Source organism: Haemaphysalis longicornis, unplaced genomic scaffold (genome assembly GCF_048455015.1).
Source record: "Haemaphysalis longicornis isolate Haplotype H1 unplaced genomic scaffold, Haemaphysalis longicornis Haplotype H1 scaffold_2, whole genome shotgun sequence".
NCBI lineage: Eukaryota > Metazoa > Arthropoda > Arachnida > Ixodida > Ixodidae > Haemaphysalis > Haemaphysalis longicornis.
Window position 1 is genome coordinate 233,097,594 of NW_027526295.1, and position 27,703 is coordinate 233,125,296.

General features: G+C 49.2%; 1 protein-coding gene across 1 annotated transcript; it reads left to right on the top strand.

Moving 5' to 3' along the window:
* The first annotated feature begins 5,137 nt into the window (after positions 1–5,137).
* Positions 5,138–27,261, top strand: LOC144167682 (endochitinase-like). Its single transcript, XM_077696865.1, has 3 exons — positions 5,138–6,427; positions 12,974–13,102; positions 25,296–27,261. The coding sequence occupies exons 1-3, from the start codon at positions 6,242–6,244 to the stop codon at positions 26,325–26,327; spliced, it is 1,347 nt and encodes a 448-aa protein (XP_077552991.1). The 5' UTR covers positions 5,138–6,241; the 3' UTR covers positions 26,328–27,261.
* Positions 27,262–27,703: the final 442 nt, after the last annotated feature.

Here is a 27,703-nt window from a genome sequence, read left to right on the forward strand (position 1 = left end):
CCTCGTGTTCAGCAGCACAACGACTGAGCCACCGCGGCGGGTAGTTGCTTGAGACAGTGACCGACAAGCATCACTTGTGGTTGTTGGTGTAGAACATAGCCTCCTTGTTTATATATATGTACTCGGTTCCGTAGTTCCCCCACCCCACACACGCACAAAACATTCGCCGCCGGGGCAACTAGCAGGTACAAGAATAAACGCGTTTTTAAGAAAATTTTCTAGGCCGCTTCTTTCGGTGTTCGCCATCCGCAACAATCCTGTCTGTCTGTCCGTGTGCGTGTGTGGGGGATAGAGTAGAGAGAAAGAATGAAAAATCCGAAGTGAAGGGAGAGAAAGGTAGGGTGGACTGAAAATAGTTTGAACTCATCTGAGAGTTTACCAGCACACAACCCCGTCCGGGGTAAGGCGGAGAGGGGAGTGAAAGAAAGAGAAGCAAGGCTAAGCTTCCCGGTCAGCAACGGCCCAAGGCTGGCATGCAGTCAAGTGTCAGGTTACAGCCGCAGTGTCAGGGCATCCTGCGCCGGGTAAATAGCTACCATAAACGCTTTCGAGTGCTTACAGCATTGCGTGCCCACGTCATTCGACTATCTTGCTCAGTTATTAAATTAAGAAACCTTCTGAAATTCGTTTTTCTCCCGTGATGGCCGTGGTTAGCCCGCTCCAAATTCTGCGTTGGAAAATAAATTTGTTCAACAACAATATGAAAAAAGCATTCGTTGTTGAGACTCGTACACGCATTTCACGCGCAGGACATATCAAATGAACACAAGTTTGTACGCACATTCAAACACATAACGGTTCTTAAAGTGCACGATCTGGGGAATGCTCATTTCCATCCGTTGGTGAGGAAATAGCTGACTCGTTGAACGAACTGTGGAGTGTCCGATACTGTGACGTCGCCGCCTCGCTACCAGGTCGCAACTCCAACTCGCCGTCCACGTATCAGCCATGTGGAGCTCTAGGAGTTCCACTAAGTCCTAAACTTGTACAATTCGACGATTCTGCGTTGAATGCGTCAACGCCCCTTCCTTCCGGCTCTTGAGGCGGCGTGCTGGACGCAGCAGCGGCGGGTCGCGTAGACCCAACAAGGGCTGAGGTGTCGGCGTTACTGGTCGTCATCCGCATTGACTTCGGCGACCCCGCCAAAACGACCTCTGCCTGTGTGGTGCAGGGAGTCGCCGCGCGGGTGGTGGTGGTGGTCATCGGCTCAAGCTTCCTGTTTGTCGGCGACTCGGCTAGCCCCATCCTTGCCCGTGGAGCGGGAGCCCCAGTGGTGACGTATTCCGAGAGGTCGTCGTACCAGAGCGGTGTCGTCCTCGTCTGGCGGTTGGTAACGCTGCCAGGATTGCCGGGTTCCTCAGAAGCCGTTGAAGGCTCAAAGCGGCCCCTCGGCGACCGGCTGGACGTTCTCGGTCGGCGGTGGCGTCGCGGTTTCCGACGGGTGGCCAGACGACGAGCGCGCGGGAGAGAGGGTGCCTTGCTTATCGTGGCCGATATGGTGGTAGCGTTGACGGTGGTCGCCTTGACGGTAGCCGCCTTGGTCCCCGGCGTATCTCCAACGTTCAGAACGTACGCTGCGAAAAATGTCGGCGTCACTAACGGGCGCGTTGTCAAAAGTACTGGATTTCGCGTGATGGTCCCAGCACTATCCGCCCTTTGTGGATAAGCGTTCATGGGCGCGTGCGTGCAATTACAAGAAAAGAACTTCTCCCCCGGATGAATTCTAATCCTAGCCGCGCGCTTTGGGCGCATTAGTATAGTGTTGTAGCGTTAGATTTTGGCATCTCTCTCTCTCTCTCTCTCTCTCTCTCTCTCTCTCTCTCTCTCTCTCTCTCTCTCTCTCTCTCTCTCTCTCTCTCTCTCTCTCTCTCTGTCACGCACATACACACGCACGCGCGCGCGAAAGTAGGAATGAGGAGCTCGTTGGATGAATATACAGAAAGGAATGAATACAGAAAGGAACATAAAGCACGCTGTATGTTAGGGAAGAAAGAAGAAAAACGCGCGTCCATGGTGGGACCGACCCCACGACCTTCGGTATACGCGTCCAGTGCCTTGCAAACTTGTCTACCTGGGCGGCTCTATTCTTGACCACTTTCGGGGTATTTATGTTTATGTAACCATCTTACGCACCGAGGTGGTAGCCAACTCGGGGTGAAAGGCACCTTTTAAAGACGATAGTCTTTCTTGGGCTACTTAAACCCAGAAAGTTTGGTCTGTCTGTCTGTCTGTCTTTTTTTTTTGTATTTATTGCCTGTCTGACAATTCACAACAGATTACATCTCAACATTGCAAATATGTACACATACAAGAGGTGGAGTTGCCAGCCACTACAGGGCTGACTTTGTCCATTTAAAATGCCCTCATATTGATTAGTTGCTCTATTTGCGGCAAGCCAATCAGGTAGTTCCTGGTGGAACTTAATAACTTCAACAAATCGCCCAAATGCTCTCTTTGAAATACTCCCTTGCACATCGCGCATCAACATCATTGTACAATCTTGCTGTACGAGAGCGCCAATACTATGGAGACCCAGTGCTATGACTAAATCATAAGGCACTCCATCCTCATTGTCTATTGCAAGGAAACGTATACCGTGAGGATCTAGTGGAAAATCTTTGTGTAATGTCCTCTGTAGCACATCCCAAAAATATACTCCCTCCCAACAATGCAAAAATACATGATCTATTGTCTCGGGGGATTTACAACTAAAACAATCTGTCCCCCATGGTACGAATAACCCCCTTTCTTCCATGAATGTTCGTACTAATAATGTTCCTGTATGTAACCTCTGTCTGTGACTCGATTCAGCCACCCGGCCCAAGCAAAACAAGGCCTGCGGAATAGTCTTATATAGTCACAGCTAAATCTACCCGTCTAAGTCCGGTGAAATGTTCATACTTGTCAACATTGTTGAAGAATAACGAGACATTACGCAAATATAAGACAACAAATTAATACAGAAGTGATATTTGCAGTGTTCCTTTATAAAAAATCATACATGCTTGATTTTTGCGAATATAAATACTTCATCAACTGCAGAAAAAAAATTCACTCCGCCGTCACCTGCTGTCGCCCGCGCCACTATAGCTTCTGGCGCCATTTTAAGAAATCAACCGGCAGCAGTTACGAAAGGTTCCACTAGATAGGTTCCACGTTTTGCTTGGAACGCACGTGGAGTAAGGCAACATGGTTCTTTTAACGCTGAAGTAGGGCGCCTCGATTCACGCGCGTCTCCGCCGTACGGCAGCGTTGGCATCTGGATACCCGGCCTGGAGCAGTGCAACGCGGTAATTTTAAAATGATTTAAGCAAACCTTTGTCGTCTTTATCATGGGAGGAGCGCCACGCAAGAGGAACAACATGAGAGGTGAGCGGGAAAGCGAAGGGAGGCATTTACTTGGTAAAGGTCGATAAAGGCTATCGTCATTCGTCGACATTTGCAACGAAAGGAGTAGATACGCGGGCAATTTTTGAACCCACGTGCTGTAACTCGTGTGTCTAGAGCAGTCAAATGGCAAGAAAATTTTTGGGCTTCCTTCGGCACAGATTCTTTCCTTACATTTCAAAATATGGTCATCATCATTCTAAAAAAACAGACAAACGGCTTCCCCTGCGGTTTCCTTAACATGCTTGACTGCTGGATCTTCATAATCATCATCACCAGCCTATCTACACCCGCTGCAGGGCAAAGGCCTCTCCCATTAATCTCCAACTACCCCGGTCCTGTGCTAACTGCGACCAATTTATCCCCGCAAATTTCTTGATCTCATCTGCCCATCTAACTTTCTGCCGCTCCCTGCCACGCTTGCCTTCTCTAGGGATCCACTCTGTTACCCTTAATGACCAACGGTTATCTTGCCTTCGCATTACATGCCCTGCCCACGTCCATTTCTTCTTCTTAATTTCTACGAATATGTCCTAAACACGCGTTTGTTCCCTGACCCACTCCACTCTCTTCTTGTCCCGTAACGTAACACCTATCATCTTCCGTTCCATTGCGCGCTGAGTTGTCCTCAATTTAAGTTGAACCCTCTTAGTGAGCCCCCAAGTTTCGGTCTGCCCCGTAGGTGAGTACCTGTAAGATGCAGCTGTCATGCACTTTCTTCTCCAGGGACAATGGTAGGCTGCCATTCATTATCTGAGAATATCTACCGTATGCACTCCTCCCCATTTTTATCCTTGTAATTATCTCTGCCTCACGGTTGGGATCCGGGGTCACAACTTCGCCTAAGTAGATATATTCGCTTACCACTTCCACTGCCTCGCCACCACTCTCAAACCTGCGTGCTGTCCCGAGGTTTTTGATCACTACGTTAGTTTTCTGCATATTAATTTTCACGCCTACGGTTCTACTATTTGTCCAGTGCGTAAAGCATGCTTTGCAATTCGTCCCCCGAGTTACTAGCAAGGCAACGTCATCAGCAAATCTGAGGTTACTGAGGTATTCTCCATTAACTTCACTCTTCACTCGGTATTAATTCAACGAGCCCATCATAAATATTTTTTTAAAACTACATTCTTACGATGGCCCTCGTTTCCTTCCGCCTGCAGTCGACTGCTCAGCCGTAGACGCTTGTCACAGCCCGGGGGTTAGAAAGAAGGTCCCCTTCAGGCCGACCTGTACGAGCGGTGCTGGCTACCACCAATCGTGAGATACAGTTACATGAACATGTATTTTCTCAGCAGAATTCCTTGTCAGAGTGTCAACCCTGAAGAATGTGAAGCTGGGCATCGGGGTGGTATATTTTGAGGTAATCATGCATATCCTAATTGTTGCGTACGTAATTAGGATAATTCAAAAAAGCAATTTTTGAATGCAAACACACACCAAGCATCTTCACAAACTTTCGTGTAGACCTTTTGTGGCTTCAGGAAAGAACGCTTTGCCCAAGATAAAGCAGGTACAAATCTTCCTCCTCATTTTCTTTTTGTTTATGCAAACAAATCGCATTTAGGTCCAACGAATCCGGGATGTGGGCTTACTGGGAACTGCAGATTGCATCCTTTGACTAATGTGCGTTCATGTGATTCAGTTATGGCTCAGACGGTTGTCATTACTCGCTTTTGATGACAGCACATTGCGCAAAGATCGAATAGAAATAAAAACGTTTCATCGCCATGGGCACACGAAAAAGAGTAGGCTGCGTGTAATCTCACGGTGGCCGTGAAAATTACCTCCGGCAAATTCTCATGGCAGTTTCCATAAAGGCTGGCTGGTCTAAAATTTGTCCCAACGTAACCTAACAACGTAACCTCACCGAACCTAGCGTAACCTAACCGAACGCGTCATAACCTACCCAAATCCAGCCCAACTGCAAGAAACCTAATCTAACCCAGCCCAATTCACCATGACCGAAATATTCTGAAAGCTACAAAAAAAGAACATCGCAATGTCGGACTCGAACCTGAGCCTTCCCGTTTAAAACCAACTACTATACAGGGGCAGCTGCAAACACGGCTTTTTAGGGAGAATCTGCGGGTAGCGTGCTGAGCCAATGAGATGCGATTGCCGTGAGAAATTGCTGACGGCGATTCTCCCGGTTGCCGGGATAATAAACACTACCCTTACGAAAAGTGTAAAGGACTATCCTCCTGTTCGATAGTGGCTAGTGCACGGAATCAGCGTCAATCGAGGAAGCTTATAGTCACCGTAGAAAAGTGAAATGACGAGTCCCGCGATGATCATGATGGTAAGAAAGACGACGAGCAATAGGCCCGGGATGCTGGGTCGTTCCTCGAGGTAGCCCAACACAGGGCTGTCGGATGGCGACAGCCCGCGTGACTGCTCAGGGCGAAGGTCCTGCTTGCGGCTCGCTTTTGTCGACCGCTTGGCCCGCGGACTGGCTCCCGAAAGCCTGCTCTGGCTGCGCATCGCCGTCTCAGAGATGGAGCACGGTCAGCCAAGCTCCAACGGGTGCTCCCCTTCTTCTTTCTTCTCCTTCTCTTCTGGGCTCGGATGCTGCCTTGAGCCCTTCCGCAGGATCCGTGCTTGTTCAAGTTCGGAAAAAGCGGCTCACGAGCGCAAGAACAGCGAGTTGCAATAAATCTCAGTTGTGAGCGTTCAGACATCTTGTCTGGCTTGTCGCTCCCGGCCTCGACCGTAGCGCTGCGACAGCTGTTCCTCATGGCCGGTAGCCATCATAACCATCGTCATCATCATCGCCGTAGCGGGGGCCCGCTTGCGAGAGGGCCGGTGCCCGTGGAAGCGGCAGTGCCGGTGAGGAGGCCTAGGCGGCGCCATGGAGAACGAGGAGACGACCCTGGTCGGCCTACGCGGCAGCCAGCAGGCGGTCGACCTGGGCGATCCGTTCGTCAACAGTGCCCTGATGCACACGGCCAGCGCCTGCCTCATCTTCGTCGTCGTGTTTATATTCGTACTGCCCGGCATCCTGCTCACCACCATGCGACGCGAAAAGCCGTACCAGGTACATGGCGCTACATATAAGTACACGCGCCCACTGCCGCATGTGCCTTGTCGCTTTGCGGCCCTGCAGCTGGCTCTGCCCAGTGCGCTTCGTGATGTGTGGCCCAGGATTCATTCATGGTTTACTGGTCGCAATGAGGAGGATATTCGTTGAAAAGGGCGTGCTGGTTTGAGCAGTTGATGCCGACTAACTAAGAGACTGTCGACTAACCGGCCTCGATGTGAATACGGTGACTAATTCAGTATTCAATTGTTATCCTGTATCTGAGAAGGAATATTTTTTTACTGGCCCAACCTAGAATTCGGCCAAACGCACAAGTAGCAAGGCGAAGTGATGTAACAGCGTATTCCGGGAATGTTACACGTAGACGACATTGTTCCTTTAACTGATAACCAGATAGATATGCAACGTCTTATAAAAATTAGTGGCCAGGAAGCCACAGACCTGGGGTTAAATTTTAGCACTGAAAAATCGTGAATAATATTTTTCAATGACGTACTGTCAATCCATCATGGCGAATAACCCGAAGTCAAGGAATATAAACATTTGGGCGTGTGGAAATCTACTTAAGAACTCACGAGGAGCAACTTGGGGTAAGGGAAAGCGAAACGCAGCTATAGTGAAGCATAGAGCTCTGTTTGGGTATAACAAACGTAGTAACAGGAATTTGGAAAGGAGTAATGGTTCCGGGCCTAGCCTTATTGCGAATGCAGTACTCTGCTTAAAATAAGACGATCTATCATGCCTTGAAGTGAACCAGAGAACGGTAGGCCGTTGGCCTTAGGAGCGCATGGTAAAACAACTAACGAATCAGTGCAGGGAGATAGGGGATAGGCGTCGCTTGAAGTTCGAGAAGTTCAGATTAAAATATGGTTTGAGCGGAGGTTAAAAGCAATGGATCCACGTAGGTGGACAGCTAATGTTTTTAGGTACGCGTGGACACGCAGTGGCTAAGGAAGACTAGAAGGCTAGCGATGAAATCCGGAAAGAGCAGTGTAGACTCCAAGGCAGCCAAGGTAACCAAAAAAGAAGCAAGGCAGATAAAAACAAATACTAAATGGAGAGAAAAAAATTGACGCTAAAACGTCGTTAGATATGTACAGGACCGAGAAAGTGGACATCAGAAAGGAAAAAGTTTACGATAATTCCAAGGGCAGTGCTTTGCTTTGTGAGGCTTGGGCAGGTTGCTTGAGAACTAAGAGCTTTGTGGGGACGTATGCACAAAATGTTGGGATATGCGTGGTCTGCAGCGCAAATGAAACAGCATATCTGCGGCATAGTGTTGGAATGTGAGTGTATCCATCCAAAACTATATGAAAGAAATATTCGGCTTCCCGAAGCCCTAGGATTTAAGGGTAGCACTGAGGCAGTAAACTGCAAGGCTGTCGAGGTGGCAAAAATATTAGGGTACTGATGGAAGAAGAGCATAGAGGGGAATATTGCCTAGGACAGCTACCACCTGTAACAGAAAAAAAAAAAAAAAAGAGTGCCCTTCCACTCTGTGAAGAAGGATGACCTGCAAAGCTGGACGCAGTCCACGGAGTGCACGAAACAAAACACGTTTATCGTAATTGGCGATGGAGCATATTTCCTAGCCAATCAGCTGAATGAATCTCTGAAGGATCCAAGCTTTGTTCTTGCCGATAAACATGGAACTGCACGTGTCCCTGCCGCATCGTAAGCATCTTACTGTTTGTGGAAGGCCGGGTTCAGACTGTTGCCGCAACTGTCGTAATAACTTTAAAGGGACCCTGCAACACTTTTTCCAAAAATTTTTTTGAAATCTTTAATGCTTGCAGAACGTAGTCACCCAATACGCCCAGTACTTAGGTTAGATGGTCGCAAAGTACCTCAGCCGAAAATTACTGGTATACGCTCATCAGATAACTTGGAAACACGCTCAAAAGATTTTTATCTCTTTCCCGGTCTTGACGTTGTTGACGGCCCGAATTACGTCACTGAGGCCATATCTGTTGGCCGGTTTTCCTTCAGTTACAGCAATAGCAACTTAAAAAAAAAAGCCACATAAACAAAGCAGAAACGGAAGGTGTATCTGGTGCGACGAGCAAATTACGCAGTGTCGCTCCGTGCTGGCGATAACTAGCTTTGTCAGTGCTTCCAGACGCGGAGGAAAGAGTTAAAGCGTTTATCGAAAGTATTGCAGGTTCCGTTTAAAGAATGACGGTATTTCACGTCTCAGCCAACGTAACTGCGTGACATGGCATTTTTTACGTCCATAGATCACGATACGGGTTTTGATTGATTGTAGGGTTTATCGCGCCGACGCAACGCAGGCGATGAGGTGCGCCGTAGTGGAGGGCTCCGGATTAATTTTGGCCACCTGTGGATCTTTAACGTGCCCCGAAATCTCGTACACGCGGGCGTTTTTCTTTTCGCCTCCATCAGAAAAGCGGCCGCCGCGGCCGGGAGTCGAACCCGCGACCTCGTGCTCAGCAGCGCAACGCCTTAGCCACTGAGCCACCGCGGCGGGTCGATACGGGTTTTTCGTCGGTAGTCTAAACATAGCCTAACACACAAACCTAATCTGCTCTACCACTAAGGACTCCGGACAGGTACCATTAGGCCGTCCGCGTTTAAACGTCCGCGTTTAAAGGAGCCACGAAGAAAAAATACAACTTCATTTAATTTGAAAGAACTAGTGTTCAGTATCTCACTCAGCTCCATTAAAGCCACAAAAGATGTTTTTTAACGAAAAAAAAAACAAGAAGTATTTAAAAACTTTCAAATTTTGCGCCACAGTGACGTGTTATGAGCAAGAATGACGTCATACGGGCCAACAATGAAACAATTTTCAGTGCGTTAACTGCACGTTAGCATTCAAGTGATGCGGTCAAATGTAACTAGAGGCCCCATTACAGACGCCCAGTCATGTGTCGTCGCGACAGGTCAGTTAGGCGGCCGCCAATCGCACAAACAAGGTTCCGTGACGTCATAGAAAAGTTGCGGGAAATTGGCTAGGGGGTCGCGACTGCTTCACAGGTTTTCTTTCATATCTCAGTTATTTGTTCGAAGATTGCGATGATATTGGTATCATTGTTATCAGGACTAAGCAGTCTTTCTAGTAAACCCAACTTGTACTTTGTCTTCATGGCTCCTTTAAACCTCGCACCAGCACAGCGGGGAAGCCATCCATCAGTTTGGGCATGAAACATATCGCTGCGCGTGCACGCCTCTCGTCCTCCCTCCCACTATTTTGCACTATAAACCTGCGCGCGCATAAACCGGCCACCGGTCATGAGCGCGTGCTTAGAAGTGACAGACGCCGTCGAAAATATCCCCTGAAAGCCCACTGAAGGAGTAATATTGGCCACGCCGGCGTTCCAAGCGGGCAAGTTGCTGTTCATCCGGGAGGGATTCGCCGCTACTCGCCGAGCTGAACTTGAGGTGGTGACTGCGGCGCCAGCAGCTTTCCGTTGTTTTTGCGCTGATTCGCACTTGTGTTCGGGCCAACGCTTCAATTCTTGCTCTTCTTCCAAACGAACGGCATGCATCCGCCCCCTAACGATTTAAAACCTGGAAGCCCTCGAGCTCTATTCTCGCGTACAAACGTGTGGCTGCCCGTTTTCATTCCCCCTCGTATGCATCTTACTGTGTGTTTAAGATGCCTGTGTAACGCATCAACCCGCACCCGAACCACTCGATTAAGGAGGACAGCCGACTAACCGCATGGAGCCCTGTAATTTCGACATCTAAATCTCCCACCAGTACAACCATCATTTCATCGGTAGCGGCATGAAGCCTAGCTGCGCGTGCACGTCCCCCTATTTCTACCCGCAAACCGTGCACGCATAAACCGGCTACGGGTGATGGCGCATACTTAGGCGTGAAAGACACCGGCGAAAATGTCACTCGGAAGGTCTTCCAAGCTGAAGAAGAAATATGGGCTCAATCCGGCATTCGAACTGGGGAAGTTTCCAACTGGGGAAGGAACTACTTGGCGAAGTTACTTTTAGCGGAAACGGCGACGGCGGGTTTCGGTCATTTTAGGGGGCAGCCCTTTGGCAGCCGTTACCTGGGCATCGAGGGAGCGGCGTCTGTTAATGTCCGCGTAACCGAGTGAACGAACGCAGCAGCGACGAAAGAACGAAAACGGAGAGGAGCGTCTAGCGAAGGGTGAAGTGGAGTACGACACGTGCGGCTACGGCGTCATCTCCCTCACTGCCTTTCCCTCACACATGTCTCATGCGTCGCCACCAAGGAGCGCCCTCCCCCTCACACTTTCCCCAGACGCTGTTCTATTTTCCCCTATTCCAAACTACGTTACGTTCGCGCGGGAGGTTCAAACACAATATGCAACAACATGCTCGCTGCTCCCTAGTGCGGGACTAATTCGAACTACGTGACATTTGCGCGGGAGGTTCAAACACGATTTGGAATAGGCTGGCAGGCGGTGACGGTGCAGTGCGAGGTAGCAGCAGAGTAGTGCACGCTTCCGTACGTTCGCTGATCACGCGAACACTTCCTGAGACGCAGCAAAAATTCGCCGTGACCAAGAAGACTGCAGCTCGCGCTGCGCACAAATTTCATATTAGGGAGTGTAGTAATCGTCAGTGCCTTTTTTTACGCCCATCCGTGCTTCTGTTTATTTTTCGCAATCATCTGATAACCGCACTACCAACTTTAGATGCCGACTGCGCAGCTTGCCAAATGGGCATCGGTGGAGGCGAGGGAGAAAAGAGTTGTGAAAGACGTGTCAGTGGTTGTTAGGAGGAGCCCCGGAGAAATCGCTGACACCTGAATAAAAACTGGGGGGGGGGGGGGGGGGGGGGGGTTAACTTTGCAGTAAAACGTATTTTGAGCCTGCCCTAAGAGCAGCGCTAGAATTAAACCAAGAGGACAACATAGATATATTTGATTCTTTGGTAAGATGGCACGTCATCACCCCGTTACAAAGGGGATACAATGAAGCAACGCAGCGAGCCGGCCTAGTTGGAAGCAATCCATGGCAACGAAGGCGCAAAACAAACAAGGACGAAGAAGAAACAAGGACGAGCGCACGCAACAACGGAAGTTTTATTATTTCAACGAAAGACCTATATGCCTACAAAACTGCGCACCATCAGCACAAAAAGACTTTCCTGCAGCGCACACAGCAAACATGTTATCTACAAGATAGCCTTGAGATGTGAACGCGTGATAGGGCAAACTGAAAGTGCCTTTATATAAGATTAAGGGAACATGCGTCGAGCTTGAAAGGAAGCCCTTTCACGCACTTAGCCACGCACTGTGAAGAGTGTGTGGCTGTACACCTTTTTTGAGAAGACTGTTGTGTTGTTTACGCATCACAATCAAACTTCCAGAGAGATTGTGGAAGCGTTTCATATTTCTTAGAACAAAAACAAATGTGTAAGTCACCCTTCCGTGGCTTTGCTGGACAAAGAAATATCACTGCTGTCTTCTTGCATGTAATGTCAGGAGCCGACACGCGTTTGCTGTGTACGCTGTAGGAAAGTCTTTTTGGGATAATGGTGCGCAGTTTTTTTAGGCATATAGGTCTTTCGTTGAAATAATAAAATTTCAGTTGTTAGAGTGCGCTCATCCTTGTCGTTTCTTCTTCGTCCTTGTTTGTTTTGCGCATTCGTTGCCATAAAGGGGATACCATTAACAATGGTCATCATCGGTGAACTGCCGCGCGTTTTCCGTGCTTATCCGTGAGCACAGACCCAGCGAGTTGTGCACCATTCTTCAGATAACGATATTTCCACAGACTATACAGGCATATATATTTTACAAAGCTGCTTATGCATGCGTGTTATGGTGAATGTCGCGATACGTCTGCGGACAAAGTAGTAGAAATTGGCGGTTGGCCTTTCTCCGCGAAATTCGTCGAGTGTGAAAGTGAACCTCCCAAATGAGCAGTCCGGCGAGAATGGGATCGAGCAAGCAAGTCAGCATCCTAACACGCGGCGCGCCTGTTCACCAGTTGCCCTTTCCCTGCGAGTGGGCAGCGCATTGGTCTATCCATTCACGGCGAATCCCCGCTGTGTATACACGTCAGTTTTCTTTTGTTGGCACCAGACACAGATCTGTCTAGCAACGACTTGCTTACTTGTCGCTGGTGTTTACAGTTAATCAGAGATTAACACCATGGCGGACCACCATTTGTGCTTTTGTATCAAATAACAGCCCAATGAAATTGTAAGACACTGGGGTGATATTTTGCCGCAAAACACGCAGTTTTGGATAAGTGAGTGTAATCTCTCGCCTCGGAAGAAGTGTGGTGTAATTTCGCTCATCAGCAGCGGTGGTGGTTGGGTGGTTGTGGTTTGCAGGAAAGGAAAAGGAAAGGAAGTGCTCTGGGGATATTTTTGAGCTCGGCAGGGAGCTCACCTGCATACAACCCAGTGCGGGGGAAGGGAAGTAGAGGGGAGTGAAAGGTTAAAGTGAAGAGAGAGATAGGCACGTGCATTTTATTTTTCAAATATGTCCAAAGTAGTTCGCTGCGCGTAAGGATGCACAAGAAATAGAAGGTGGGCCGTGTGAAGCTAAATGCACTCAAGGCTTAATATGCCGTCCGCGCTGCAGGTGGACATGCGGCCGAAGAGCCGCTTGAGCAAGGAAGCCTACGACGGACCAGACAAGCCACTGATTATGTGCATGGTCAACTCGTCAAGCTACCAGAGACCGCCGCCAATGACGTACACGTACCATCAGGTACTGTGGCGTTTTCTGTCATGTCGATGGGCTGGACATGCCCACAGTGCAAATTCACGACGAAACGCGAATTAAGTAGTATAGGAAAGAATTGGCACTGTTACGGACTATTGGCGGGGAGATGTTTGAGTGGCGCCCCCTGGCTCTGACGTCGGCTTAGGGACTCGCGCCGCTGTCGTCTGCTACACTCCGCTTCTGAGGGGAAGGAGTGCCTGTGCTAGAAATTGCCCTCTTTGATGCTTTAGTGCATTAAAAAGCGTATCTCTAGCAATTCAGTTATTTTTGCCAGCTTCTGACACACCGGAATCATTTCAGGCTGTATCCCCCACAAGTTTGTAACACACGAGGAGAGAGAGACCAACTTTCTTTAAAGCATCGGTTAGAAGATCGTGTGTAAGTCGTCCTTTCTCACTTATTCGCGAGGTTCAACGCTCAGAGCTCCTCTACAAGTATTCGAAATGCGTGGGCTTCCCTACAGTATTCTTGAGATGCTCTTGTGAAGACTCAACAGTGATAGTCTAATGCTGCGCACCGAGCAGCGGGCATCCCGAGCGCGCGCATTGCACAGCACAACAGGAAATAAAGCGGCTGTCTTCTATTTCTTTCGTTGTTGGTGACCTGTATCAGATAAAATTTTTTCTTCTCTGCGCCCAAAGCATTAATTTATCTGCATCGCCACAAACGTCTTATTAGTAGATTTGGGGATGTTTGGGAGGCTCACAAAGATTGTGTGGATATTTTCTTCAAGCTGTGTGACATACATTCCATTTTCACAATTTGGCTTTCGTAATGGCTGCGTGCAAGAAGGTGCATATCCGCAGCGTGCGTTGTTTATTCACACCCAGATACAATAAGGTTTGTGCTTCGCTACCGCGATCGCGCCCCAGACAACATTTTCCAGAATACTCGAAAGCGGCTTTTGTGCTCCAAATTTCCTATCGTAACCTTCGTTATCATAACGAACTGACTATCAACCCGAACAATTATGACATGATTACGGCGTTGAAGGCTTGATATACTCGCTAACGAACGCAATACATATAATAGGTGCATATATTACAAGACTTGAAACCGATTAATAGAGTATTTCCAAGGAACTTTTTATTATTTTCGAACCCTATACCAGTCGTAAAGAAGAAATCGGGGTCTACTCGGGATGGCTTTCTATGACTTGAAGAAAATGTCTCTTGTCTTGGAGTGAAGACCCGGCCCACTAATCAGCTCGATGTTACTGCTAAATAAAATTTTCTCCTCCTCCTCCTCCTCCTCCTCCTCCTCTTCAGTGCAGTTTTCCTATAACGCATATCTTAATATTGGGAAGATATGGCTGTCGGAAATGTACCGCAATATCCCTCCAGGTCTGAACAAACATAGTTTTACTGTATCTTTACCGTGGACGCGACTCGTTTTGCTCAATAAACCTCAATCCTGATTAGAAGCCTGGTCTGGTTTAAAACCACCACGCGCCTATACACACAGCGGGTTGTTCGGAACTCAACCTACAATTTTTGCAGCCCATAGTACATGTCGGCATACTTTCATGCCATTAAAATGTAAAGTGATGTGATACAATACTTTCGAGCGTTCGGCAGATTGCAAAAACTGTTTCACTTTACATTTTATGATTATTGGGAATGGTAATTCCTTCTGTCAAAGCCGACATCCCCGAAGGCCCGGAATTTTTTTTTCATCTTGTATTTTCGCCGTTGCCGGTTACTACCAGCAGGTTGTTCCCTTTGTTCAAAAGATTGCTTAATACAAAAGCTGACGCCTAGCTCCGACTCCTCGCGCTCCGCGCAGGACCGGCATCGCAACGACTGGGGCGACGCCGGCAATGTTTCTTCCATAGCGGCATCCAAAACTATACTTTAACTTAGGCCTTGAGCTAGTGCATGCGATTTTAAGTCTATTATTATGATAAAAAGTTATGTACACGTAAAATCTGGTGCAGACAAGCATCAAATGTCAACCAAGCGCAACGAAACAGCAGGGAGAGAAAGCCCGAGTGAAGCGAACTACAAATGCGAGAATCCCTAAGCCGACGTCACGGAGGCGCGCTTCGCAGCACCGCCGGTGGTCGCGCTCACCGCCAATAGCGCTTAGTTTGGTTTCGTTCTGAGGATATCTCTGTGGTTTACCAAAGAACACGTATACTTTTGCTTCTGAAGTAACCGCAGGTTGGATTTTCATAGGTGTAGAGAATGAATGAATGAATGAATGAATGAATGAATGAATGAATGAATGAATCAGTAGTGAGTGAGCGAGTGAGAGAGTAAGAGAGGGAAAATACGATTTTAATGGGAGAAAAGCAGAGGTTGGGCTGAAGTTTATAACCCCTCTAGCCTTACGGGGGGAGTGGAGTAGGGGGAGGGAGGAGGAGGAGGAATAAACGTGTCTCCAAAGCAGTCAGCCCTGGGAAAGAGTCCTCCTTCCAGGACCTCTCGAGTCCGTACGGCTTCTTGGGCTCGCTGTACCAGCCAAAGCTAGTCGTCAGGGTCCGAGCTGGACAGTGCTCAGGGAGGGAAAGGGCAAGGGAAAATATAGGGGGAGGGGGGGGTTCTTATCACAGCTCCGCGTGATATGGTAGAGGGTGCCCGAAGCCTCGCAGAAGCGGCATTGCGAGAAGTACAGAGCGGGGCCAGAATGTGGGCTCTAGTGGGGTGGGGAATGTGTTTGGATCGATGCCTCGGACACGGCCGCTCGATGGAAACTGCGGCCGTGCCTCGGAGGTGGCGCTCTTGTTCTTTAGTGAGGCTTTTCTCTCGGGCCAACTTTCGGGCACTCTGGTGGGCAGCTTCGTTGCCAAGCACGGTGGAATGGGCTGTAGAACCAAATAATCCTTACGGGATGTCGAGGAGGATGTTGGAGAAGAGTAGTTCTGACAGTCGTGATATGCAACCGCAGGAGAAGGTTCTACATGCTTGTTGGCTGTCTGTGATGATTATTTCTGCAGAGGCTTGTGCAATATGGCTAGGGAGATAGCCGCTTCGCAGCTGGGAGGTCCGGAGAGTTTGCACCAGCCAAGCGATACCAAAAAAATGTGTGTTTATTTCAGAAAATGCTTCCTTGGATGTCTTTCGCATGGACGTAAATACGGTTGGGGTGGGTACTAGTAGCACAAAACTGGTATTGCACAAGCACAGATACGGGTATATTGTATGAAGCATCCAGTATAAGTTCGATCGAGACGACAGTGTTCACGCGCTAGACATATATATATATATATATATATATATATATATATATATATATATATATATATATATATATATATATATATATATATATATATATATATATATATGTAGCGAATCAGAATAGGAAATGAGGGACTCGTAGAAATAACACAGAAATAAGGATTGGCAGTCAAGAAGACCTCGGAAAGCAAAGGGGAGGTTGTGGTAGGTCATTGAAACAGATCAAGAATTTGGAAAGAAAGAAAGAAAGCGAAGAAAAAATGCCCGCCAGGTGGGATCCGAACCCACGACCTCCAGAATACCGGTCTGGTGCGATAACCACTACGCTACCGGCGGGGCGATTTTCTCCCCCGCTTTCTGGGGTATTTATGTCAATGTAATTTTGTTCCTGTGCTTGGGGGTGGTAGCCAGCGCCACTCTGACTTCTCGGGGTGAAGGGGACCTTCTTTTTAATCCCCGCGCCGTGACTCGAGTGTCTACGACATGTCGAGAGTGGTCAACCAGCGTTGAACCCTCTTAAGCTCCCTATGGCACCAAGACTGCCAGAACAGAGGCCCTCGCTATGCATGTAGCGAATCAGAATAGGAAATGAGGGACTCGTAGAAATAACACAGAAATAAGGATTGGCAGTCAAGAAGACCTCGGAAAGCAAAGGGGAGGTTGTGGTAGGTCATTGAAACAGATCAAGAATTTGGAAAGAAAGAAAGAAAGCGAAGAAAAAATGCCCGCCAGGTGGGATCCGAACCCACGACCTCCAGAATACCGGTCTGGTGCGATAACCACTACGCTACCGGCGGGGCGATTTTCTCCCCCGCTTTCTGGGGTATTTATGTCAATGTAATTTTGTTCCTGTGCTTGGGGGTGGTAGCCAGCGCCACTCTGACTTCTCGGGGTGAAGGGGACCTTCTTTTTAATCCCCGCGCCGTGACTCGAGTGTCTACGACATGTCGAGAGTGGTCAACCAGCGTTGAACCCTCTTAAGCTCCCTATGGCACCAAGACTGCCAGAACAGAGGCCCTCGCTATGCATGTAGCGAATCAGAATAGGAAATGAGGGACTCGTAGAAATAACACAGAAATAAGGATTGGCAGTCAAGAAGACCTCGGAAAGCAAAGGGGAGGTTGTGGTAGGTCATTGAAACAGATCAAGAATTTGGAAAGAAAGAAAGAAAGCGAAGAAAAAATGCCCGCCAGGTGGGATCCGAACCCACGACCTCCAGAATACCGGTCTGGTGCGATAACCACTACGCTACCGGCGGGGCGATTTTCTCCCCCGCTTTCTGGGGTATTTATGTCAATGTAATTTTGTTCCTGTGCTTGGGGGTGGTAGCCAGCGCCACTCTGACTTCTCGGGGTGAAGGGGACCTTCTTTTTAATCCCCGCGCCGTGACTCGAGTGTCTACGACATGTCGAGAGTGGTCAACCAGCGTTGAACCCTCTTAAGCTCCCTATGGCACCAAGACTGCCAGAACAGAGGCCCTCGCTATGCATGTAGCGAATCAGAATAGGAAATGAGGGACTCGTAGAAATAACACAGAAATAAGGATTGGCAGTCAAGAAGACCTCGGAAAGCAAAGGGGAGGTTGTGGTAGGTCATTGAAACAGATCAAGAATTTGGAAAGAAAGAAAGAAAGCGAAGAAAAAATGCCCGCCAGGTGGGATCCGAACCCACGACCTCCAGAATACCGGTCTGGTGCGATAACCACTACGCTACCGGCGGGGCGATTTTCTCCCCCGCTTTCTGGGGTATTTATGTCAATGTAATTTTGTTCCTGTGCTTGGGGGTTCAACGCTGGTTGACCACTCAACGCTGGTTGACCACTCAAGAGGGTTCAACGCTGGTTGACCACTCTCGACATGTCGTAGACACTCGAGTCACGGCGCGGGGATTAAAAAGAAGGTCCCCTTCACCCCGAGAAGTCAGAGTGGCGCTGGCTACCACCCCCAAGCACAGGAACAAAATTACATTGACATAAATACCCCAGAAAGCGGGGGAGAAAATCGCCCCGCCGTTAGCGTAGTGGTTATCGCACCAGACCGGTATTCTGGAGGTCGTGGGTTCGGATCCCACCTGGCGGGCATTTTTTCTTCGCTTTCTTTCTTTCTTTCCAAATTCTTGATCTGTTTCAATGACCTACCACAACCTCCCCTTTGCTTTCCGAGGTCTTCTTGACTGCCAATCCTTATTTCTGTGTTATTTCTACGAGTCCCTCATTTCCTATTCTGATTCGCTACATGCATAGCGAGGGCCTCTGTTCTGGCAGTCTTGGTGCCATAGGGAGCTTAAGAGGGTTCAACGCTGGTTGACCACTCTCGACATGTCGTAGACACTCGAGTCACGGCGCGGGGATTAAAAAGAAGGTCCCCTTCACCCCGAGAAGTCAGAGTGGCGCTGGCTACCACCCCCAAGCACAGGAACAAAATTACATTGACATAAATACCCCAGAAAGCGGGGGAGAAAATCGCCCCGCCGGTAGCGTAGTGGTTATCGCACCAGACCGGTATTCTGGAGGTCGTGGGTTCGGATCCCACCTGGCGGGCATTTTTTCTTCGCTTTCTTTCTTTCTTTCCAAATTCTTGATCTGTTTCAATGACCTACCACAACCTCCCCTTTGCTTTCCGAGGTCTTCTTGACTGCCAATCCTTATTTCTGTGTTATTTCTACGAGTCCCTCATTTCCTATTCTGATTCGCTACATGCATAGCGAGGGCCTCTGTTCTGGCAGTCTTGGTGCCATAGGGAGCTTAAGAGGGTTCAACGCTGGTTGACCACTCTCGACATGTCGTAGACACTCGAGTCACGGCGCGGGGATTAAAAAGAAGGTCCCCTTCACCCCGAGAAGTCAGAGTGGCGCTGGCTACCACCCCCAAGCACAGGAACAAAATTACATTGACATAAATACCCCAGAAAGCGGGGGAGAAAATCGCCCCGCCGGTAGCGTAGTGGTTATCGCACCAGACCGGTATTCTGGAGGTCGTGGGTTCGGATCCCACCTGGCGGGCATTTTTTCTTCGCTTTCTTTCTTTCTTTCCAAATTCTTGATCTGTTTCAATGACCTACCACAACCTCCCCTTTGCTTTCCGAGGTCTTCTTGACTGCCAATCCTTATTTCTGTGTTATTTCTACGAGTCCCTCATTTCCTATTCTGATTCGCTACATGCATAGCGAGGGCCTCTGTTCTGGCAGTCTTGGTGCCATAGGGAGCTTAAGAGGGTTCAACGCTGGTTGACCACTCTCGACATGTCGTAGACACTCGAGTCACGGCGCGGGGATTAAAAAGAAGGTCCCCTTCACCCCGAGAAGTCAGAGTGGCGCTGGCTACCACCCCCAAGCACAGGAACAAAATTACATTGACATAAATACCCCAGAAAGCGGGGGAGAAAATCGCCCCGCCGGTAGCGTAGTGGTTATCGCACCAGACCGGTATTCTGGAGGTCGTGGGTTCGGATCCCACCTGGCGGGCATTTTTTCTTCGCTTTCTTTCTTTCTTTCCAAATTCTTGATCTGTTTCAATGACCTACCACAACCTCCCCTTTGCTTTCCGAGGTCTTCTTGACTGCCAATCCTTATTTCTGTGTTATTTCTACGAGTCCCTCATTTCCTATTCTGATTCGCTACATGCATAGCGAGGGCCTCTGTTCTGGCAGTCTTGGTGACATAGGGAGCTTAAGAGGGTTCAACGCTGGTTGACCACTCTCGACATGTCGTAGACACTCGAGTCACGGCGCGGGGATTAAAAAGAAGGTCCCCTTCACCCCGAGAAGTCAGAGTGGCGCTGGCTACCACCCCCAAGCACAGGAACAAAATTACATTGACATAAATACCCCAGAAAGCGGGGGAGAAAATCGCCCCGCCGGTAGCGTAGTGGTTATCGCACCAGACCGGTATTCTGGAGGTCGTGGGTTCGGATCCCACCTGGCGGGCATTTTTTCTTCGCTTTCTTTCTTTCTTTCCAAATTCTTGATCTGTTTCAATGACCTACCACAACCTCCCCTTTGCTTTCCGAGGTCTTCTTGACTGCCAATCCTTATTTCTATATATATATATATATATATATATATATATATATATATATATATAATAGTCATGAAGACAAGACGAAGAGGACGAAGTTGGTGCGTGGCTTTGCTTCCAACTCCTATGGCCAGTCCATACGTTGCGAATGCGTGGCGCACACTGGTCAATCGTTCCATCTGTTTCGCGTGTCGGACACCAGGACATGTCGCCCGCTACTGTCGCCGTCGTGTACTGCCGCCCTCCAACATTCCCCAAGCACGTTTATACGCTAGCCCCCACGGCCCGTCGTATTATCCGCCGCAAGCTCCATATAATCTGCCCACCGAGCCTACTGAAGAGCCGCCGTTCACCAGCCGCCGTTCGTCCTCCCCACGTCGCCGCTCGCTTTCTCCTATATATATGTGTCGCCGCCCGACCAGTGACGGGGAAAAAAACTAGCAGCCGCAGTTCCTGAGGCAAGAGCTGCGTCACCGTCGAACTGCACAAGCCCTCACTATTCGCCAAAAAATGTTAGTGACGTCATTGTGGAAGGTGCCCCTACCGTTGTACTAATCGATACAGGAGCCGCTGTTTCTGTTATCCATGCCGGTCTCTGCCGTTCTCTACAAGTGGTGATGACGCCACTTTCTGGACTTTCAATTTACGAGCCCGCCAATTCGCAACCCATTAAGCCGCTTGCTGCCTGCATTGCACGGGTCGCCATAAAGAACATCTCGTACATAATTGAGTTCATCGTCCTGCCGCCACGGATGAAGGGGATGAGATCGATGAACCACGACCCACGAACAGTGATGCCCGCCAATGCAGCTGAAATGCCGAAGGCCCTTGGAGATGCGCCGGTGTACTTGGCGAGGAGCGGCGTCGTCGTCAGTTCTGTTCACGGCGGGTTACTTGGCTGGTCGCGGCGGCTCATCGGCTGGGGACACGGGGCTTGGGACGTGGATGTGTCCATGAAGCTCCTGGGCTGGGGAAAGCCGACGCAATCCAGGAACCCCCAGGAAAACGCATCAGGAGCAGAGGCGCGCAATGCTTGAGGGTCGGTATGACCCCGCACCTTCACCAAAATGCTACGTGGCGGCGGGACGAATGACAGGAACAATGGTTGAATGCGAAGCGATATATTTACATGATGACGTTTATCACAGCACCAAGAAAAGCCACGCACAACACAAACAACTTCGTGTTCTTCGTATTCTCTTTGCGACTATATATATATATATATATATATATATATATATATTGATATATACATATTGTAGTGCATAAGATTCGCCCATTTAGAGTATGCTATTAGACACTGCGAAAGACGCACTATGCCCCGTGTGGGTATGCTCTGATATGTGGCCATGGGAAATAATGGGTATGCAGTGAATGGGGACTGCGAAGACGACGAGCAGATAGCACCGGTCTCGCTGAGAACGGGCCACGATCTCGGATAGCTCGCTGCACCGTGACCATTGCTCCGGCGGCTGGTCCTCTCGGTGTCTACCTGAATACCGTCACCTGGAACGCTACCATTACCTGCCAATAAACACCTTTTCAATTCACATATATATATATATATATATATATATATAGTAAGGAAATGAGGGGCTCGTTGGGGGAATACAGAAAGATAGGTCGGCAGTCTACAACGCCAAAGGAGGCATAGGGGTGTGGTTGGGCTCTTTTTTTTACTTGGGGTAATGAAGTTAATATATTTTTTAAATATACAGAAGAAAGAAAGAAAGAAAAACACGCGCCCAGAGTGGGGACCGAACCCACGCCTTTCGATTAGATCTCGAATGCCTTACCAATTCGGCTATCTGGGCGACTGTGCTCTCCTTCACTTTCTGGGCTATTTATATTTACTAGAAGTGTATCTGACGCTTGAGGGTGGTAGCCAGCGCCACTCAGACTACACGGGGAGAAGGGGACTTTCTTTTCAACCCCCGGGGCGTGACTAGAACGTCTACAGCCTGTCATGAGCGGGTAACTAGCGGGAAGCCCTCTTATGCTACCTAGGCATCAAGGCTGCCAGAACCGAGACCCTCGCTAGGCTTTCGCAGAATAATATAGTAAGGAAATGAGGGGCTCGTTGGGGGAATACAGAAAGATAGGTCGGCAGTCTACAACGCCAAAGGAGGCATAGGGGTGTGGTTGGGCTCTTTTTTTTACTTGGGGTAATGAAGTTAATATATTTTTTAAATATACAGAAGAAAGAAAGAAAGAAAAACACGCGCCCAGAGTGGGGACCGAACCCACGCCTTTCGATTAGATCGCGAATGCCTTACCAATTCGGCTATCTGGGCGACTGTGCTCTCCTTCACTTTCTGGGCTATTTATATTTACTAGAAGTGTATCTGACGCTTGAGGGTGGTAGCCAGCGCCACTCAGACTACACGGGGAGAAGGGGACTTTCTTTTCAACCCCCGGGGCGTGACTAGAACGTCTACAGCCTGTCATGAGCGGGTAACTAGCTGGAAGCCCTCTTATGCTACCTAGGCATCAAGGCTGCCAGAACCGAGACCCTCGCTAGGCTTTCGCGGAATAATATAGTAAGGAAATGAGGGGCTCGTTGGGGGAATACAGAAAGATAGGTCGGCAGTCTACAACGCCAAAGGAGGCATAGGGGTGTGGTTGGGCTCTTTTTTTTACTTGGGGTAATGAAGTTAATATATTTTTTAAATATACAGAAGAAAGAAAGAAAGAATATATATATATATATATATATATATATATATATATATATATATATATATATATATATATATATTTAAATCTGATAAGAACACATCTATAAAACAATTTTCGCGCGTTTCGGTTTTCACGTTTGCTAGAAAAAAAAAGTGCAAATCCCCTCTTCCATCCCTTTTCCTCCTCCTATTCAGTCTAGGTGGTACTGCTCACATACCCATCTTTCTTGTCCTCTTCCTCGAAACCCTCTCTCCTTCCCCTCCAACCACCCCTACCGTTCCTCTTCTTTTTTCCACCTCCCACTCCCTTCACCCTTACTAAGCCCGTTTACATTGACCCGACGAGGGCGCGTTGAGTCGAAATAAACAGGTTTTTTGGACTCGACACCCCCATGCATAAGCGGACGGGGTGGGTTAGAGAGCCGTCGCGGCGAGTCCAGTCAACTCGGAGGCAGGGGGTGGGTTAGCTCGCTCGTCGGGCCGAGTCGGAGGGCCGCGGAGAGCAGAATACCGTACTTGCGCGGTTCTAACGCGCCCCCAATCGTAGCGCGCGGATAACTTCGCGCAGGAAAATTCTAAAAAAAAATGTGACACTGACGGTACTGCGCAGATGAAAATACATGACACCACGTACCTGGAAGAGGGAGATTTTATTTGGCATGCAGCTCTAAAAGCCAAAAATGAATTGCGCTTCACAAGGTTGCTTATCCAGCTGCTGCTGGAAATAAAGTTTTAGCGGGGAACACTGAAGTTGCTTGCGATTTCAAGTGCCTTGATCTTCATAATTGTAAGCGTTAGGGGCTAAGCAGAAGCACAAAAAAATGTGCAACAGCTGACCAGGGTAAGCGGCATGCCATTGAGGAATCAGTGCGCCGAAATTCACTCACGTGGTGTTGACGGATTGTTTTTATTGGATTGAGTTGGATTTTGCGGGTACTTCGTGTCCGTTGCGCATGGCAATGCTGCTGGTCGCTTTAAAGCCTATTTCGGTTTTGAGCCCGATTGTAACGCGCACACAAATATTAAGCTACCTTTTAGCAAGAGAGGGCGCGCGTTAGAATTGTGAAAATACGGTAGCCCCTTTTCCGTGAACCCCGCCGCTCCCCTCACCTCGACTCTTTGGACGGGGTTCATATAAACTCGGACGCGTCGAGGTAAGCTGAACCCGCCACTCAACTCACCCCGCCCCCGTCGCGTCCATGTACACGGGGCTACTGTAACTCTTCCACCTCCTCTCTCGCTCTCCCCACATCCTCTTCCACCTCCCCACTCGCAGCTGCCTTCCAACCTTATCCCCACTCCCTTTCCCTTTGCAGCTTCCTCCAACTCCCTACGTAACGTGACTCACCCGTGGGTCACGTCATCTGGGGCCAGCTTTGACCGCTTTGACGTGACTAGTCGTCGACCGGTGGTCACTAGTAATTTGTTAGTCACAGGTTACTACTAACCCACCCTTGGGTCACGTGACACTGACGGCACACGGGTGGGTCACCCCTGGTAGGTAATGAATCTGCCACAAATTGCAAGCGAGCCTGAGCCACCCACTAGTGACCAGACCCGCCAGTAACATTTTTGACTGATTCGGATGACAGGCAGGCAGACCAAGATTGTGGCCTTTGCCTACAGCCAAGGAACGATTATCGTCATTAGCACTGTTATTAGCATCGTTCCCTGGCAAACTGATGTACCCCCTAATGTAATGTCACCTGGTCTATTAAGATAAAGATAAATAACCAAAAGCATCATCAGGGGCAAAACACGTATACCCCCCAACCTCGAAGCTTTGAAAGACCTAGAACCAAGCAAAAAACAAAGCCGAGCTTCTGCAAGTGCAGCTTTTCTTGGGGAAGCAGAGTCAAATAGTCAGTTCTGCCTATGCCTGCCTGTCAGTCGAAACGACTGGGCACGAAGCGGATACTTCTGAGCATGCGCCTGCATTCTCGGCGCTTTCGACCCGAGGGGGGAGGGCGAGAGGAGAGGTCATTGGAGGGGATACGATAAAGGAAAATTAGCATACGCTGTGAGAGGAAGGCGCTATATACCTCCATGCAGTGCTCTGTTACAGCCGTGCCCGGTGCTTGTGCGTAAGCTCATAATTACGGCTGTGCGGTACTAGTATCGACTGCATCGGCAGTCGTTTCGCGATCTTCCGAAATACGGCGGCGAAGACTACACAGAGCACTTCGAGGAGGAATGTTCGAAAGCTACCGCTTTTTGACCTAGCTTACGCTGCGGCAAGCAGAGACAGGCACTTTTTGTTCTTTAGTTTCCGTTGACTATACGCTTTGCATGTCCGCACACGCAGGTGCCGTCTAACCTGTGTTCCCACGTCGTGTTCCCGCTCACGGGCGCTGCGGATTGGTCCGACGACATGCTGCACTACGATTACACGCACAAGATCACCCACCCCAACCTGTACCATGAGATGGTGCGGCTCAAGAAGGAACGGCCCGCGCTGAAGATACTCGTGTCTGTCGGCGAGTTCGAGGTAAACTCCGGCCTGTTCCGCTACGCCGCCGAGTCCATGCACGCCACGGTACAGTTCTGTAGCTCCGTGCTACGCTGGACGCTGGGCAACGGCTTCGACGGGCTCGTTATCCATCGCATGTTTGCGAGGGAATCGCCCGACCAAGACCGACACGGCCTTATAGTGCTTCTGCAGAAGCTATGGGTGCACTTCGAGCGGCACGGCCTCACCCTAATCGTGGTCTTCGAGCCAGACACGGACGTCTTCGACCAGCAGCTGCTGGGTGGCAAGATATGCTCGTACGTCGACTACGCCGTCGTCGTGTCGCACGGCTTCCGCAGCGACGCATACGCCGAGTTCCCAAGCCCGCTTCGGCCCCGGAACAGGACGAACGAGACGTCAGACTTCGAGACGGCCATCGACAGGGCGATGCGGAGTGGCGTTCCCATACACAAGCTCCTCGTGAGCGTGTCGTTCGACGGAGCTTCGTACACTTTGGACGACAAGGCTGACCACAGCCCCGGCTCCGTGCTTCTCGCCGGCCGCTCCGAAGGCATCCCGGGCCTGTTCTCGAGGTGTGCGGGAGCGCTGAGTTACTTCGAGATCTGCAAGAGGCTCTTGTCCGACAACTGGACTCGCGTGTGGGACGCCAACGCCGAGTGCCCGTACGCGTACTCGGACGACCAGTGGGTCGGTTACGACGACGCGCAGAGCCTCATGGTCAAGACCGAGTTTGTGCGAAACCGGTCGCTGGCAGGCGTGATGGTGTGGGACGTGTCAAGTGACGATTACCGGGGGGACTGCGGGCCGCCTAACATTTTGGTACAAACTCTCTACCAGCAGTTCCAGCTTGTGCTAAAGGTCGACTGAAGTGATTCCTGCACTCACTCGCTATCGCCGTGCCCCGCACCTTCGTTGAAGACGGGCGGGAGAGGAGCCCTGGAGTCCTTTAAGCGTGTAACTTCCCGGGTACAAAAAACCACGCCATTTAGAAACATGCATGCTTGTTCACAGACATACATTTGCGCCGGTGGGTCTCCAAACAGTGTCACACAGTGCGTTAGTCGTAACTTCATTACTGCATCTACTGCGGCGCATGCACTGTGCTTCGAATAAACGATGTACGCCATGCTCAGGAAACACGATACAGCAAGTCTCCTTGCGCGAAGGAGACATATGCTAACGTGTTTCAGTAGCGTGGAATAGTGCTTACACTTGCCACGCATTTCCATCTTGTCAGTGAAGAAGAATCACGGAAAATATAAACGGTCATGCCGCGTGCATAGACACTTCGCAAATTCGAGGACACTGTAGACAATTGAGTACAGTACTTGGGTTCAAGGAATGGTACCGTCCAAAATGTATTTTGGCAAAACAAAAGGAATTGGCGGTATTGCAGGATTCCCTGTTTTATCTGGCGCGTCGCAAGACATCATTTTAAGGACAACCGCATACGGGAAAGAAAGCTCTGCATGGTCGCTGATTGGTGTGCTGTATAATTATTGCCGTAACAATAATTTTATCCAAATATGAAGGGGGTCTTGCTGCCTCGAAAGGATATACATCGGTGGACTTGAACATGTTCCACAATTGGTGAGGTGGGAGTGTTTAAAACTAGGTATAGGCCCCAATAATCATCGCTGCAAGCAACCAACAAACACCCTTTCCAAACCCTTTCAACACGACAGAAAACCGAGGGTGTTGCCATTGGTCAACACACTTTTTGTCACGCAATAATGGTATAAAGCCACAAATTATCGTGTGGAACCGAAGAAAAAAAGGGCGGAAAAGTCCTCCAGACACCCTCTTTTGCACTTATTACACCCCTTTCGGCCAAAGTTTAGAGTGCACCACACACATCAGTCGCCTGCGTTGATGCGCGAAGATGCCAAAGAGCAATATATGACCAACCATATCCGATGTCGTCTGTCAACGTAGGCAACGCCAGCAAAGTATCGACACTGCCAGAGGTTCACAGTTAAAACTTGTTGAGCCCCTTTCATTTCATTTCATTTATTAATCCTTTCATTTATTAATCCTTTCATTTATTAAGCCATGGTGAAAACTGAATAATGAAACATTTCTTGAAGTTTCATTGTCACCGCTAAAAAATTTTGGGCAATTATTCCGAATGATGTTGCGCCATTCCAGCGGTGTCACAGGTTTGTGTTAATTGAACTCATTTAATTCCCCTCCGTGCACATCAAGACCTTGCCAACACCAACAAAAGCTAATCTCCTGAATTC

Bases quoted from the DNA above. Each gene is read 5' to 3' on its own strand.
- LOC144167682 (XM_077696865.1), top strand. From the start codon at position 6,242: ATGGAGAACGAGGAGACGACCCTGGTCGGCCTACGCGGCAGCCAGCAG. The intron at 6,428-12,973 runs GTACATGGCGCT...TCCGCGCTGCAG, and splicing joins GACGCGAAAAGCCGTACCAG to GTGGACATGCGGCCGAAGAG. The intron at 13,103-25,295 runs GTACTGTGGCGT...CCGCACACGCAG, and splicing joins TGACGTACACGTACCATCAG to GTGCCGTCTAACCTGTGTTC.